This window comes from Cetorhinus maximus, chromosome 1 (genome assembly GCF_964194155.1).
Source record: "Cetorhinus maximus chromosome 1, sCetMax3.hap1.1, whole genome shotgun sequence".
NCBI classification, from domain to species: domain Eukaryota; kingdom Metazoa; phylum Chordata; class Chondrichthyes; order Lamniformes; family Cetorhinidae; genus Cetorhinus; species Cetorhinus maximus.
In genome coordinates this window covers 168,884,610-168,897,702 of record NC_135879.1, presented here as the reverse complement: position 1 = coordinate 168,897,702, position 13,093 = coordinate 168,884,610, and the positions used below count along the sequence as shown (strand labels likewise).

General features: G+C 42.1%; 1 protein-coding gene across 3 annotated transcripts in view; it reads right to left on the bottom strand.

The window, feature by feature from the left end:
- Nucleotides 1-13,093, bottom strand: part of plpp1a (phospholipid phosphatase 1a) — a 112,076-nt gene that overhangs the window by 49,962 nt on the left and 49,021 nt on the right. For all 3 annotated transcript variants that reach the window (XM_078549751.1, XM_078549745.1, XM_078549757.1), the window contains exon 3: nucleotides 7,913-8,193. In XM_078549751.1, coding sequence (XP_078405877.1) covers nucleotides 7,913-8,193 — 281 coding nt within the window. The remainder of the gene's footprint in view (nucleotides 1-7,912; nucleotides 8,194-13,093) is intronic.

Below are 13,093 nucleotides of genomic sequence, written 5' to 3'. Positions count from 1 at the left end.
AAAATTCATAACATCCACAGGTTAAGGTATTCACATTGGATTCTCACTAACAATAGCGCTGGTGTCAGATTGAGTGAAATGGTTGTGTGTGGTAGTTTTAGAGAGAAACCAAAGTGCCTCAAAATGAGTACAGTATCCAATTAGATGTGCATCCCCAACAGCCCTGTGGCGGCCTCCATTTGTGTGGTAACACAGTGCACCATGCGTGCTATTGTTCAGCTTATCCCTGTTCAGTCAACTCCTAATCTCAATTTCAGCTGTTCAGGGATTACGCAAGCAACCTTTCAAAGGTGCAAGGAATAAGGAAAAATCACATTGGGCAGAATTTTTAGCTCGGCGTGCAGGCATGCGCCCAACCCATTCGAGCCTGAAATAGCACTTGATGACATCGGGCAAGCATCCCAATGTCATCCCGCGTGATATTTCACTCAGCGGGCACACGCAAAAGTTTGAAGCGTGCCCGCTGACAATTAAGAGGGCAGTTAAGCCCATTAAAGTTCCAATTGACTCTGATTTTTCGTGGTCCATCCAACCTTATGGACTTTGCACTTTTGATGAAACCTTACCTAAGGCCGAGATAAAGTTTCTGTTATTAATTTTAAAACAATAAAAATGCTTAGACAGAATTTTCATGTATATGTTCAGGTGACTGATTCTGATATGTGGACATTTTTTTCTGCATGTTAAAATCTTTATTCATTGCTTTTAAATTCTTCAGGGAGCTTTCTGCCTTCAGGGAGCTTTCATTCCATGCTCCCCCAGGTCTGCGCTTAGGTCAGTGCCCGAACTCCTCCCACCCCCACCCTGGCAGCGCTGAGCATTTCAGCATGCCTTTCATGCTGGCAGCTGTTAATTAGCCAGCCAGTGTGAAATCGCGGTCAGCAGTCCGTTCCTCAGCCGCTCCCAGCCCCGGCGATTGCGCGCGCCTGCCAAACTAAAAATTCTGCCCAGTGTTTCTAATTCACCTCCCAGTTGCCAATTGCGAAAAGAACTGGCAAAGATAGGCAATGAAAGGAGAAAACGAAAAAAATCACCAAAGCAAATAACTTCTTTTAAGCTACTGAAACACAAAACTGATAAAGATGCAACTTTCCACCCAGTCTTCCAGTCATTATTTCTATTGATCTACTTTCCATCTGCAGATGCACCAAGAGATTCTACAGTCAGTTCAAATTTAATGTCCAGATTGTATGGAAATATAGCCTTTGCTTTCTAAACTTTTATTCTGCTATTTGGCAAAGGTTGATAAAAGTGTAACTCTACGCAGCGTTTGACTTCAGCAGAAAAGCATGCAGCTTACTTTGACTCTTCAAAGGTCACAAGATGAGTTGGCAAGTCTTTACTGAATAAGTACACAGCTTTCTGGCCGAACTATATTAAGCCACAGCCAGAGACTATATGGTAGCTGGCTGCAGGAGTCTGCCTTGCATATTGCAATGAATATAGATACCCGCTAAGGGATTAAGGTATCATTAGTCATCTGCTATTTATTTTCAAAGGCAAACGCCAATAAATCAGGAAACACAATGTCTGAAACTCTTACATCATAGGTTCCATTGAAAACAAAAGACCTAGCTTTCCATTTCTAGTGGGAAAACATTTTCCTTAAGAGTATAATTAATTAATACGGCATTAATAATTAATATTGCATTTTAAAATGTTACTGAATAGGTTTCTTCCTTGTGTCAAGAGTTTTGTTTTCTTTATTAGAGTAACAAAGAGACCTGCCATAAGCAGTTATTTCTCAACATTTTGCAACAAGGCAGTGATATTTTGATATCCAGGGATGCCTGACACTCCAATTCATCGGTCCTAAGTAGAATAATATGAACTACTTTCTTTTCTGACAAGAGAATTTCATTGACGCAAGACTATGCCAGCATTCATGATGATAGTGAATGTTCTCCAGCACTGTTATTAGAGAATTAGGGATTTTAGTAGAGCAAATACTTAATGTGGGTAAATTTCAATTTTGGTGGGAGCAGATTGGCCATCTGGTAAACACTGCCTAATTTTCCTTTACATTGATAAAAATTCTTCATTATTAACTTTTTTTTGGAGAAAGGACTCCTCAGATAAATAGCTCATGATGTAAAATGTCAAGCCTGATATTAATTAATATCAAATATTAATCAATAATTTGTCTGATATTAGCAGCTCCAAGTGCTAGCCAAATAAGACTTTTCTGTGGAACATGATTCAAAGTGTTTTTACCATCATGTGCTCTTTCTTGTTAGTGTTAAATGGAGTTTTAAGCCTGACAAGATTTTCCCATGGAGTAGGATTAATATCAATTCTATGCCAGCATGCAGTCCATTGTAAACTGTGGGGCTTAAGGCTAGGAAGCCTTTTTTCCCATGAGTTTAAAATGAGAATTATGGCTAACAGCTATCCAAACAGATGTTAGTTGCTGAGAGAGTAAGGATATTTGCATTGCAGACTTCAACCTAATCAAAATGAAATCTATCGAGGTTTACACTCCCCTACAACCTGTAAAATGTCAAACAAATTAGATAGAGACAAATTCTCACTGCTGTTCCAATTATGCTCTTCTAACTCTGGCTATTCACTGAATTCCTTAATTCTATTAGTATTAACGATTAAGCTTTGTGGAGAGCAGATTTTGTAATTACATCAAATCCCTGATTCCTACAGTAAAAGCACAGCTATTGTTTGATTATAATGTTCAGAATCAGCATTGTATAAGATTCTATTTTATTTTAATTCAAAATCTCCAACCATTCGCTCCTGAAAGCTTAGGCTGAGGTAAATCCCACATTTTCTGACCACCTGCCTCAACCAAGTGGCCATTCCTCACCACTACTGCCAAAATTGGACCCTGTCCTAGCCCAACATTTACACATCACAATTCCAGCAAGAAATGATCAGGAACAGGACCCTGAGCAATTTTCTCTTTATTAAACCAGGGATGCTGAGATTAACCGTAGCACTGTACCAAGACCATTAGCAAACGTTTGCTAGTTTAACTCTGGAGGGGTTACAGTAGCAAGCCAACTCACAACTTCTGATGCTGACCATGGGCCCCCACGAAGACATGATTGCTAAAGGCAATTCCCTCCAGGAATCGCATCAACAAATAAGCTCCTGCTGCAGGAGCTGATCAGCAGTTATTACCAGCCTACAGGCATCACATGCAATTGCTTTTCCAGACTTTAATGGGGCTATTTTATGAAGCTGCACTCCCAGTTTTGAGCTTTTCCTATGAAGAGCACATATTCGGAGACTGGGAACAGAGGTTGGCAGGCCCTTCTGCCCATTGAGACTAATCCTGCTGATCCTGTTGATATCTGTGTCTGAGCTCAAGATATGCACTCTCAGCAGGCAAAGCCTCAGAGCAGGAAATTCCCAACATTCATCAAATATTTGGGGGCTAAGGATTATATAATATTCTAGTTTGGTATTGTAAACACCAACTGAAGATAAATATGGAGTGGTTGTTCTCATTGGATCTTGAGCCCAGGATATTAGGATAGCATGAAAAAGTTAGCAAAGTACTGGGTCTCAGGATCCTGATGCACATGAAAAGCACTATGAGAAATGGGGATAATACAATTTGCCAAGTGATCCATCAGACCTTCAGGGTTGAAAACAAGACTCTTTAAATGTGCTTTAGAAATAAATGAATATGATACATTAACCATACAGAGGTGTGGTTACAAGGCTGGGACCTGAATATTCAAATGCCAAATTGACCTTTCAGATGAACAGGAAAAAAGGAAAAGGGGATGGGGAAGCTCTATTAATAAAGGATGAGATCTACAGTGGTGAGAATTGATCTTGGTCCAGAGGACCAAGATGTAGAATCAGTTTGGGTGGAGATAAGAAATAGCATAGGGAGGCAGTCACTGGTCATAGTAATTCATAGGCACCCTAGATGTAGCTACACTGTAGGATTGAATATAAATCAAGAAATATAGATATAGATTGTACAAATCAAATTGGCAAAGATAGCCTGGAGAATGAGTTCATCAGTAGTAAGGAAAATTCTAGAATCTATTCTAAAGGATGTGATAAATGGATACTTAGATGATAATAATCTGATTGGGCATAGTCAACATGAATTTATGAATGGGAAATCATGTTTGACAAATCTTTGGAGAATTTTGAGGATGTTATGAACAGAACTGATAAAGGGGAGTCAGTGGACGTAGTATTCTTGGATTTTCAGACGGCTTTTGATAAAGTCCCCCACAGGAGGTTGGTTAGCAAAATTAAAGCACATGGGATAGGAGGTAATATACTGGCATGGATTAAGAGGTGGTTAATAGGCAGAAAACAAAGAGTAGGAATAAATGGGTCATTCTCACATTGGTAGGCTGTGACTATTGGGGTACCACAAGGATCAGTACTTGGACCCCAACTGTTTACAATATACATCAATGATTTGGATGTGGGGACCAACTGTAATATTTCCAATTTGTGGATGACACAAAGCTAGGTGGGAATATGTGTTGTGAGGAAGATGCAAAGTTGCTTCAAGGGGATTTGGACAGACTTGGTGAGTGAACAAGAACATGGCAGATGGAATATAATGAGGAAAAATGTGAGGTTATCCACTTTGGTGAGAGAAACAGATGTACAGACTATTTCTTAAATGGTTAGAGATTAGGAAGTATAGACATACAAAGGGACCTCGGTGTCCTCGTCAACAAGTCACTGAAAGCTAACCTGCAGGTGCAGCAAGCAATTAGAAAGGCTAATGGTATGTTAGCTTTTATCACAGGATGATTTGAGTACAGAAGTAGCAAAGTCTTGCTTCAATTGTATAGAACCTTGGTTAGACTGCACCGAGAGTATTGTTTGCAGTTTTGGTCCCCTTACCTTAGGAAGGATATTATTACAATAGAAGAAGTGCAACGAAGGTTCACCAGACTTGTTCCTGGGATGGCGGAATTGTCCTATGAAGAGAGATTGGGGAAACTGGGCCTGTATTCAGTTTTGAAGAATGAAAGGTGATCTCATTGAAACCTACAAAATAGTTAAAGGGATAGATAGGGTAGATGCAGGTAAGAGGTTTCCCTGGTTGGGGAGTCTAGAACCAGGGGACACAATTTCAAAATAAGGGGAAGCCGCTTAGGACTGAGATGAGGAGAATTTATTTACTCAGACGGCTGTGAATCTGTGGAAATCTCTACCCCAGAGGGCTGTGGAAGCTCAGTCATTGAGTGTGTTTAAAGCAGAGACTGACAGATTTCTATATACCAATGACATGAAGGGATATGGGGACAGTGTTGGAAAAACGTATTGAAGTGGATGATCTGGCATGATCATATTGAATGGCGGAGCAGGCTCAATGGGCTGAATGGCCTACTCATGCTCCTACATTCCTATGTATTTGGGACAGTTTCTTAGAACAATACATTCTGGAACCAGGGGCAGAATTTTCTCTTCAGCGTGCGGGGCCTGCCCCCGCACGCTGACACGTAAAATGACACGCGGTGACATCGGGCGTGCATCCTGATGTCACCACGTGTCATTCCGATCTTTCGTTCGGTGGGCGTGTGCCGGAGTCAGCTGCGCGCCCGCCGAACTGTCAAAGGCCTGTTAAGGCCATTTAGGAACCAATTTAGGCAATTGACAGGGCTGCCCGTCCAACCTTAAGGTTAGCAGGCAGATGACGAGCCCAAGTGGCCTTCGTGTTTTGCATGAAACCTCATCCACGGGCGGGATGAGGTTTCATGAAGGTTTTGTTAAATAAATAAAAATTTCTTTGACAATTCATAAACATGTCCCAGCTCATGTGACACTGTCACATGAGGGGACATATCTGAATAATTTTATTCTTTCTTTTTTTCAACCTATAAAACTGAACTTAATATTCCTGAGGCAATTCCGTGCCTCGGGGAGATTTCTGCGCTCTTTCGCACGCATGCCTCCCTCCCTTTTTGAATAAGGGTGTTACATTGACAGCTTTCCAATCCTCTGGGACTTTCCCACAATATAAGGATTCTTGGAAGATTACTACCAGTGCATCCACTAGCTCTGTAGCTACTTCCTTTAATATCCTAAGATGCAACCCTTCAGGTCCAGTGGACTTATTGGCCTTTAGCCCCGTTAGTTTCCCTAGTACTTTTTCTCTACTGATAGTTATTGTATTTATTTCCTCCCCTTCTTTTGCCCCTTGATTATTTTATATTGGAATGCTATTAGTGACTTCTACAGTGAAGACTGAAGCAAAGCATTTATTCAACTTCTCTGCCATTTCCTGGTTCCGCATTATTATTTCCCCACCTCATTCTGTAAGGGGCCTATGTTCACTTTTTATTGGTTTTTAAAACTTTCCTAATCCTCTGGTTTACCACTAATCTTTGCCACATTGTATGTCTTTTCTTTCGATTTGATATTATCCTTAACTTCCTTGGTTAACCATGGTTAGTTTATCCCCTTTCTTGAATCCTTCTTCCTCACTGGGATATATCTGTTGTGAGTCATGAACTATTTTCTTAAAACGTCTGCCATTGTTCATCAACTGTCTTCTCTGCTAAACTCCTTTCCCAGTCCACTCCAGCCAACTCTGCCCTCATTCCTTTGTAACTACCCTTATTTTAGTTTAGCACAGTTGTTTCCGACCCAAGTTTCTCAGTCTCAAACTAAATGCTAAATTCTACCATGTTATGGTCACTGTTTCTTAGGGGATCTTTTACTTCTGAGATCATTTATTAAACCTGCCTCATTACACATTATCAGATCCAAAATAACCTGATCCCTGGTTGGATCCACAACATATCGTTCTAGGAATCTGTCCTGAATACACTCCATGAATTCTTGCTCATGGCTACCTCTGCCAATTTAATTTTCCCAATCTACATGAAGATTAAAGTCACCGACAATTAATGTGCTGCCTTTTTTACATGCCCTCAATATGTCCTGATTTATTCTCTGTCCTACAGTATAGCTACTGTTCAAGGGCCTATAGACTACTCCCACCAGTGTCTTTTTTCCCTTGTTATTTCTTACCCAAAATCCTTTCTTGTTATTGTACTTATTCCATCTCATACTAACAAAGCTACCCCGCCACCCTTTCCTTCCTGCCTGTCCTTTTGAAAAGTCACATACCCCTGAATATTTAGTTCCCAGCTTTGATCACCTTGCAACTACGTCTCCGTAATGGCTATAAGATCATACCCATTAACCTTTATTTGTACCTTTAATTCATTTACTTTGTTCTGAATACTATGTGCATTTGAGTAAAGAGCCATTAATTTTGCCTTTTTATCATTTTTTCCCCCTTTGACCCTATTTGCTGCTTTTTTTTTATGTTTGTACACTCTGTCCCTTCCTGTCACACTCTGGGTTTCATTACTTAATTAGCTGTCCTGCAAGGCTGCCACATCCTTTTGCTTTGTCAGCCTACGTATCCCCTTTCCAGAACCCTCCCCCACTCTATTTAGTTTAAAGTCCTCTCTATCCACCCTGTCAAGCCCCCTCAAGATCTTATATGTTTCAATCAAGTGGCCTCTTACTCTTCTAAACTCCAGCGGATACAAGCCTAGCCTGTCCAGCCTTTCCTCATAAGACAACCCGTCCATTCCAGGTATTAGTCTGGAAGCCTTGTCTGAACTGCTTCCAAAGCTTTCATTTACCCTAATATCTCCTAATCTCACGAAACATTAACTCTGTTTCTCTTTCCACAGATGCTGCCAGATCCGCTGAGTTTTCCCAGCATTTTGTTTTTATTTCTAATAACGTCTTATGTAGTTCGGTGTCAAATTTTGATTTATAATGCTCCTATGTGTATCTTGCAACATTTTATTAAGTTATAAGACACAATAATACATTGTTGTTGTTCTCTATGGTATAAGAAGTTGAAGACATAATGAGCAGCAGATTAAAAGTTCTGTCCTATGGTTGGAATGTTGTACAATTCATATACAGCTAATCTTAGACTTACCGTGCTTCCGTCATCATTCTTTGGTCACCAAGACATGTGAACTCATCTATGTACCCTGAAGTGCAGTCGATTTTCGTCCAATCGGGTTTGCAAATATTGAGAAAGTGGGGCCGAAGGCGACCAATTGAATACTTGGCAATGTCCGTCAGGGACTGGCTCGCAGCAGCCCCAAACAGAAATGCACCAATTCCCTTGTATACAGTGGCTATATAGGAATTTCTAATAAAGGAGTTTGAGTACAAATGGTTCCAATGAACTGAAACTAACTCTCCTATGATTATCTGCAACAGAGAAAAATCAGGCATCAGTTGTGCACAGGAAATAATGAATACAAGAAATTCACAAAACATGCACATTGCCATTCACAAGCAGCTCAGCAAAGGTAATCACAGGGAAAAGAAGCAACAGCAAAAACAAATCACATTTTCATTGGGTTCTATGGCTTGAGTTCTTATGAATCATATTTTGGAATTTGGTGATTGCCTCACTAAAAAATCAGACAAGCTTTGAGTGGTGCTCATGTGTACGATGTTCCTTCCTTAATAAGCCACAATTTTTAAACTATGTAACTTATAACTGCAACAGTTAATGTCGCTCACTGGTTGAGAAACAAGCAATTGGTATGCAGCATTTAACCTACTGTTCTTAGGTCAGTGTAACAACCCATGATCAACATATATATCACAGCTAAAACTGCTGAAGCTGAAGGAGGAGTAGCTGAATCATTCATAGTATTTATTTTTCATAAAGTTTGGCTTAACCGCATAGGTTTGATATTCCATGGTTCTGTTGAAAACATGAAGCTTCGTGGTACAGAAGCACAGGTCATAAAATCAGCACACAGCCCAGCGCATGGTGTAGAAAACTGCAGACTTACTGCAGACTGCTCCCAGCTATGGCAATGATGGTTACCACAGCATTACTCTATGCTACCAAATCTCTCCAAGTCATTGAAGTCACCCACTGCAAAATCAGTTCAGCGGAAATGTGCGTCAAATAAATAAGAGGTATCGGGGCTGAATCTACTGGACTTTGAAATTTTTTGACAGTCAGGAGCATTTTTGAGTCCCAAACTGCGAATGAGCAGCAGCAGCCCGCCTCCCAGGAAACTTTTACAAGAGGTGCCCAATTAAGGGACCATCTTCAGAATCACTGCCCAATTCGGAATGGTGAAAAGATTGGGGAGGCGGGAGGGTAATTGAGTGTGTGAAACTGCAAGGCCAGCAGGCAACCTTCACTGTGTATGCAGAGTGTTACTGGAGTGCAGGGGATGCAAGAGGACTGGACAAAATAGAGGAGTGAAACGGCTGGAGGCAATGGCTATCATTTCCTCATCAACAAGCACTATCTCTTACTGCAGTCTCCAGGAAACTGAAAGGAGATTGCAAGTGTCTACCTGCAGAAGACCTCAGGCTTGCCAATTTGCACCCTAAGGTGGTAGATTTGAATTATTTGTCTCGGTACTCTGAGACCTCCTGCTCTGTACACACTTCTTCTTACCTGATGAGCTGCAGACACAGCAAGTGACTTGTGCAATGACAGAAAAACTTCACTTACACTGGAAAATTACTGTTAATTGGTTGCTGATGAGCCTTAGCTGGCTTCTTGCAGCTACTGAGCAGGTTGCCATCATAGCACTGAAACTGCATCCGGGAAAAGACCAAGGAGACAGGAACACATTGAGGAACTGGCACGACCACTTTCTTCACGATTTTCTGAGTGCCCCAACCTCCAACGTGCCTCTGAGACCCTGGGGAAACTTGCCCCATAATGTTCATAACAGGAACAATTTATTAGTTGTCCTTCTGAAGTGAGGCATCAATTGGACGAGGCAAAGAACATTCACCAAGTGACACGATTCCCAGAGACCGAAACATGGTAGATAGAATCCCGATGGACATCATAGCTTTTCGCATCAAACCCTTGGCCCACATGAGCAGGAAGGGCTTTCATTCCATTAATGATTCAATAGCATCTGATCATCATGAGGGTCTTGACCCAATGGCAAGTCCCACCTATCTGCACGATCTTCCCGGAGGCGGCTAATTTAGAGGCCTCCTCTGTGAACCCTATCCAACTAAGGGCAAGTTCCTGAGGCTGAAGGCTCAATCAGAGTGCCTGTACCTTTGAAAGACGGCAGCTCCACTGGCACAGGTCGGTGCCGCTCAAACAGCAAGGAGAGCGCAAGGCACCTTAACACAGGGATGACGTGCATCAATTTTAAAAATAATGAGGGTTGAAGCTGGTAGGCCCCTCGGAGTGGAGGAAAAAGCTTCTTAGAGGAATCATTTCGGCTGCGAGTGCAGTCTTTCTTGCCCACAACCCAGTCACTGGGGCACAAACTCTCCGGCTCTGATCCCCCCTCCCCAATGGTCTGCCATCCAGGGTTGCTGGACTCAGCACTGTTGGAGGCCACTCAGATGCCAGGAAGATCCTGGTGGCATCCTTCCTTTCCCCTTTATAGACTCTTAATTGCTAATTATTGGCTAACCGCTGCTGCCAGGTAGGTAGCCACTTCTGTTGTTGACCCGCCCCTGGTGGGAGCACACTGAGGCGGGAATGCATTGGCCTGCCAACCTGATGACCTGAACTTCAAGTTGGCCAACTTCAAACACGCCTGCTGGGACTGGGAAGGCCCGCCCAGAGACTCCAAAATTTGGACCACTTCTACAGCTCAGTAAAGGAAACCAAAAATAGAAAATGCAGGAAACACTCAGAACCTGAGGAATAGGCTTAAAGTTTCAGGTCAACAACCTTACATCAGAACAATTTAATGCTGCTGCAAGTTGCAATATCAAGGGAAGTAGGCAAAGCAGAGGTCCAAGGTCTACAAGAAGTAGAACATGAGGGGGAGGAGACAGATGTGAAACCATAGGATTGCTGCAGTAGGCAGTCACTGATATCCATTTACAGTAATAGCAAATACAGCCCCGAACTAATCTGGCACAAAGGTAAAGTAGCATAAATTGGCCCTACAACAGTTGAAGGTACCTCAGGATCCAGCACTACTTCAATTACTTGAGGGGGCTTGGTGATTTAGACAATGGGGAATCTGCCTCTCTCTCTCCCCCCTTCTCCTGCTGTGCCCTGGGTATTGATCACTAACTACCTATGATTTCTGTGAGAACAGATTGCAGGGTATCACTGAGAAGTATAAAGCCCACCATCAAGACTTCTTTTGAACCAATCCTCCAGCTTGGCAAATCTAGCAATGACAGACTCCTGCAAGTTGGAACTTAACAACTCGATAACCACAGTATGGGTATGGTAATTATGATGTTATGATGTTTGCTAGCAGCCAAGTAGTTGTGAATTCAAATTTTACTGCAACAAGCTGTGAAATTGAGATCAATAAATCTGATAATTTATGGGCTCAGACCAGAAGAAAGCTGCTGCTTCACTGATATTCTGAGCTGCAGTATGTGGTTAACTCTTAACGCCCTCTGAATTAACCTAGCCAGGTGTAAAACAAAGCCAACATAAAACATGAAACATTGAACCAAGCCCTGTTTGACAGTGATAAGAAACTGGTGTTACTTGATAACGTAGGATGGCCTTGAAATGGGTACAGTGTATTATTACAATGTCACACCCTATCATATAACAAGTACATTGCAGCTTTCCTTGAGAACAGAGAAAAAAATGTGACAACACAGGAACTCCATATCTTCCTGATCTGACACATATTAAGATACATTGTTCAAAGGTCTGTTAATACATGTTACACTGGAATTACATAAAGGTGCCAAGTCAATGGTGCAGAAAGCGTGTTTAGAAAACCAGTTTTTGTTTAATGAGGCTGAAAAGCCATGCTCGGTTACTCAACAAGCTAATCCAGTAAGTGCCTGAGCCACATCTGGAAGGAGGGTTCAGAGTTCAAACCTGCTGAGTTAGGTGGTCTCAGATAGGGCAGAAGTATAGGAGTTGCAGTTGGCTTCGGTTCCCCTGTTCCAGGGACAGTCATCCATGCCTTCCCTTTCTGATCATTATCCAGGAAGTTGCCTGTGAACTAACCACCACCCAGCTTCCTCCCTCCCTCACCCCACTGTCAAATAAACTGCTAATAGCCATTTTAAGAATCATAAATGAATGGTGCCACTAAGTACCAGAAAGTGACTGACACCTGAAGAATGAAACACCAGCAATGGAATCAATGCCCTTTTCCTATTCATTCATGAGCTGTGGGCGTCACTGGCTAGGCCAGCATTTATTGCCCATCCCTAATTGTTCTTGAGAGGTGGTGGTGAGCTGCCTTTTTGAACCATTGCAGTCCATGTGGTGTAGGTACACGTCCGGTGCTGTTAGGAAGGGAGTTCCAGGATTTTGACACAGCAACAGTGAGGGAACAATGATATAGTTCCAAGTCAGGATGGTCTGTGGTTTGGAGGGTAGCTTGCAAGTGGTGGTGTTCCCATGTGTCTGATGCCCTTGTCCTTCAAGGTGGTAGAGGTCACGGGTTCGGAAGGTGCTGACGAAGGAGCCTTGGTGAGCTGCTGCAGTTCATCATGTAAATGGTACACACTGCTGCCAGTGTGAGTCAGTGTAAGGAACATATCTTTTTATTTCTGTTGGACTGTTGTAAAGAACATATCTTTTTATTTTCTGTTGGACTATGGATTAAAATTACAATGGCTGCAATTTGAAAGACATGTCCACTGGAACAGGGTGAAAGATATATATACAATGTTGCAGTCCTGGAACAGAGTGTGCCATGAAAGACAGGATGGTGCCAGAAAGGAGTCCTGGGCCAAGGGTGCTGCCTGACAATAGCATTTTAATTGGCTCCTAACCAGGTGACTGGGTTTTGTGTGAGGGAAGTGCAGCTGAATAGCTCCTAGCCCGAAAGGGACAAGACCTAAAACCTCTTTCTCCTGTGTGTAGAAGATTCCAATAATTCCCCAATAATAGATAGCTGGCTTTTTTCCCTCACATCTCTATAACCTGCTCTCTTGCTGAGGAAGCCCTCTGTAAAAAGGAAAAGGGGAAAACCACTGTTAAGAGGCATTGAAAAGCAAGTGCTCAACCAGTGAACTAAATACTGGAGGTGCTGGAAGATCACCTTGTATCATCAAAAAGAACTGAAAGGAATTTGGAAGACATCAATCGAAATCAACCCATCGAATCCTGTACTCCGGATTGGTGCTGTTGAACTGTTTTATCCCAGCCTTAAAATCCATGTTT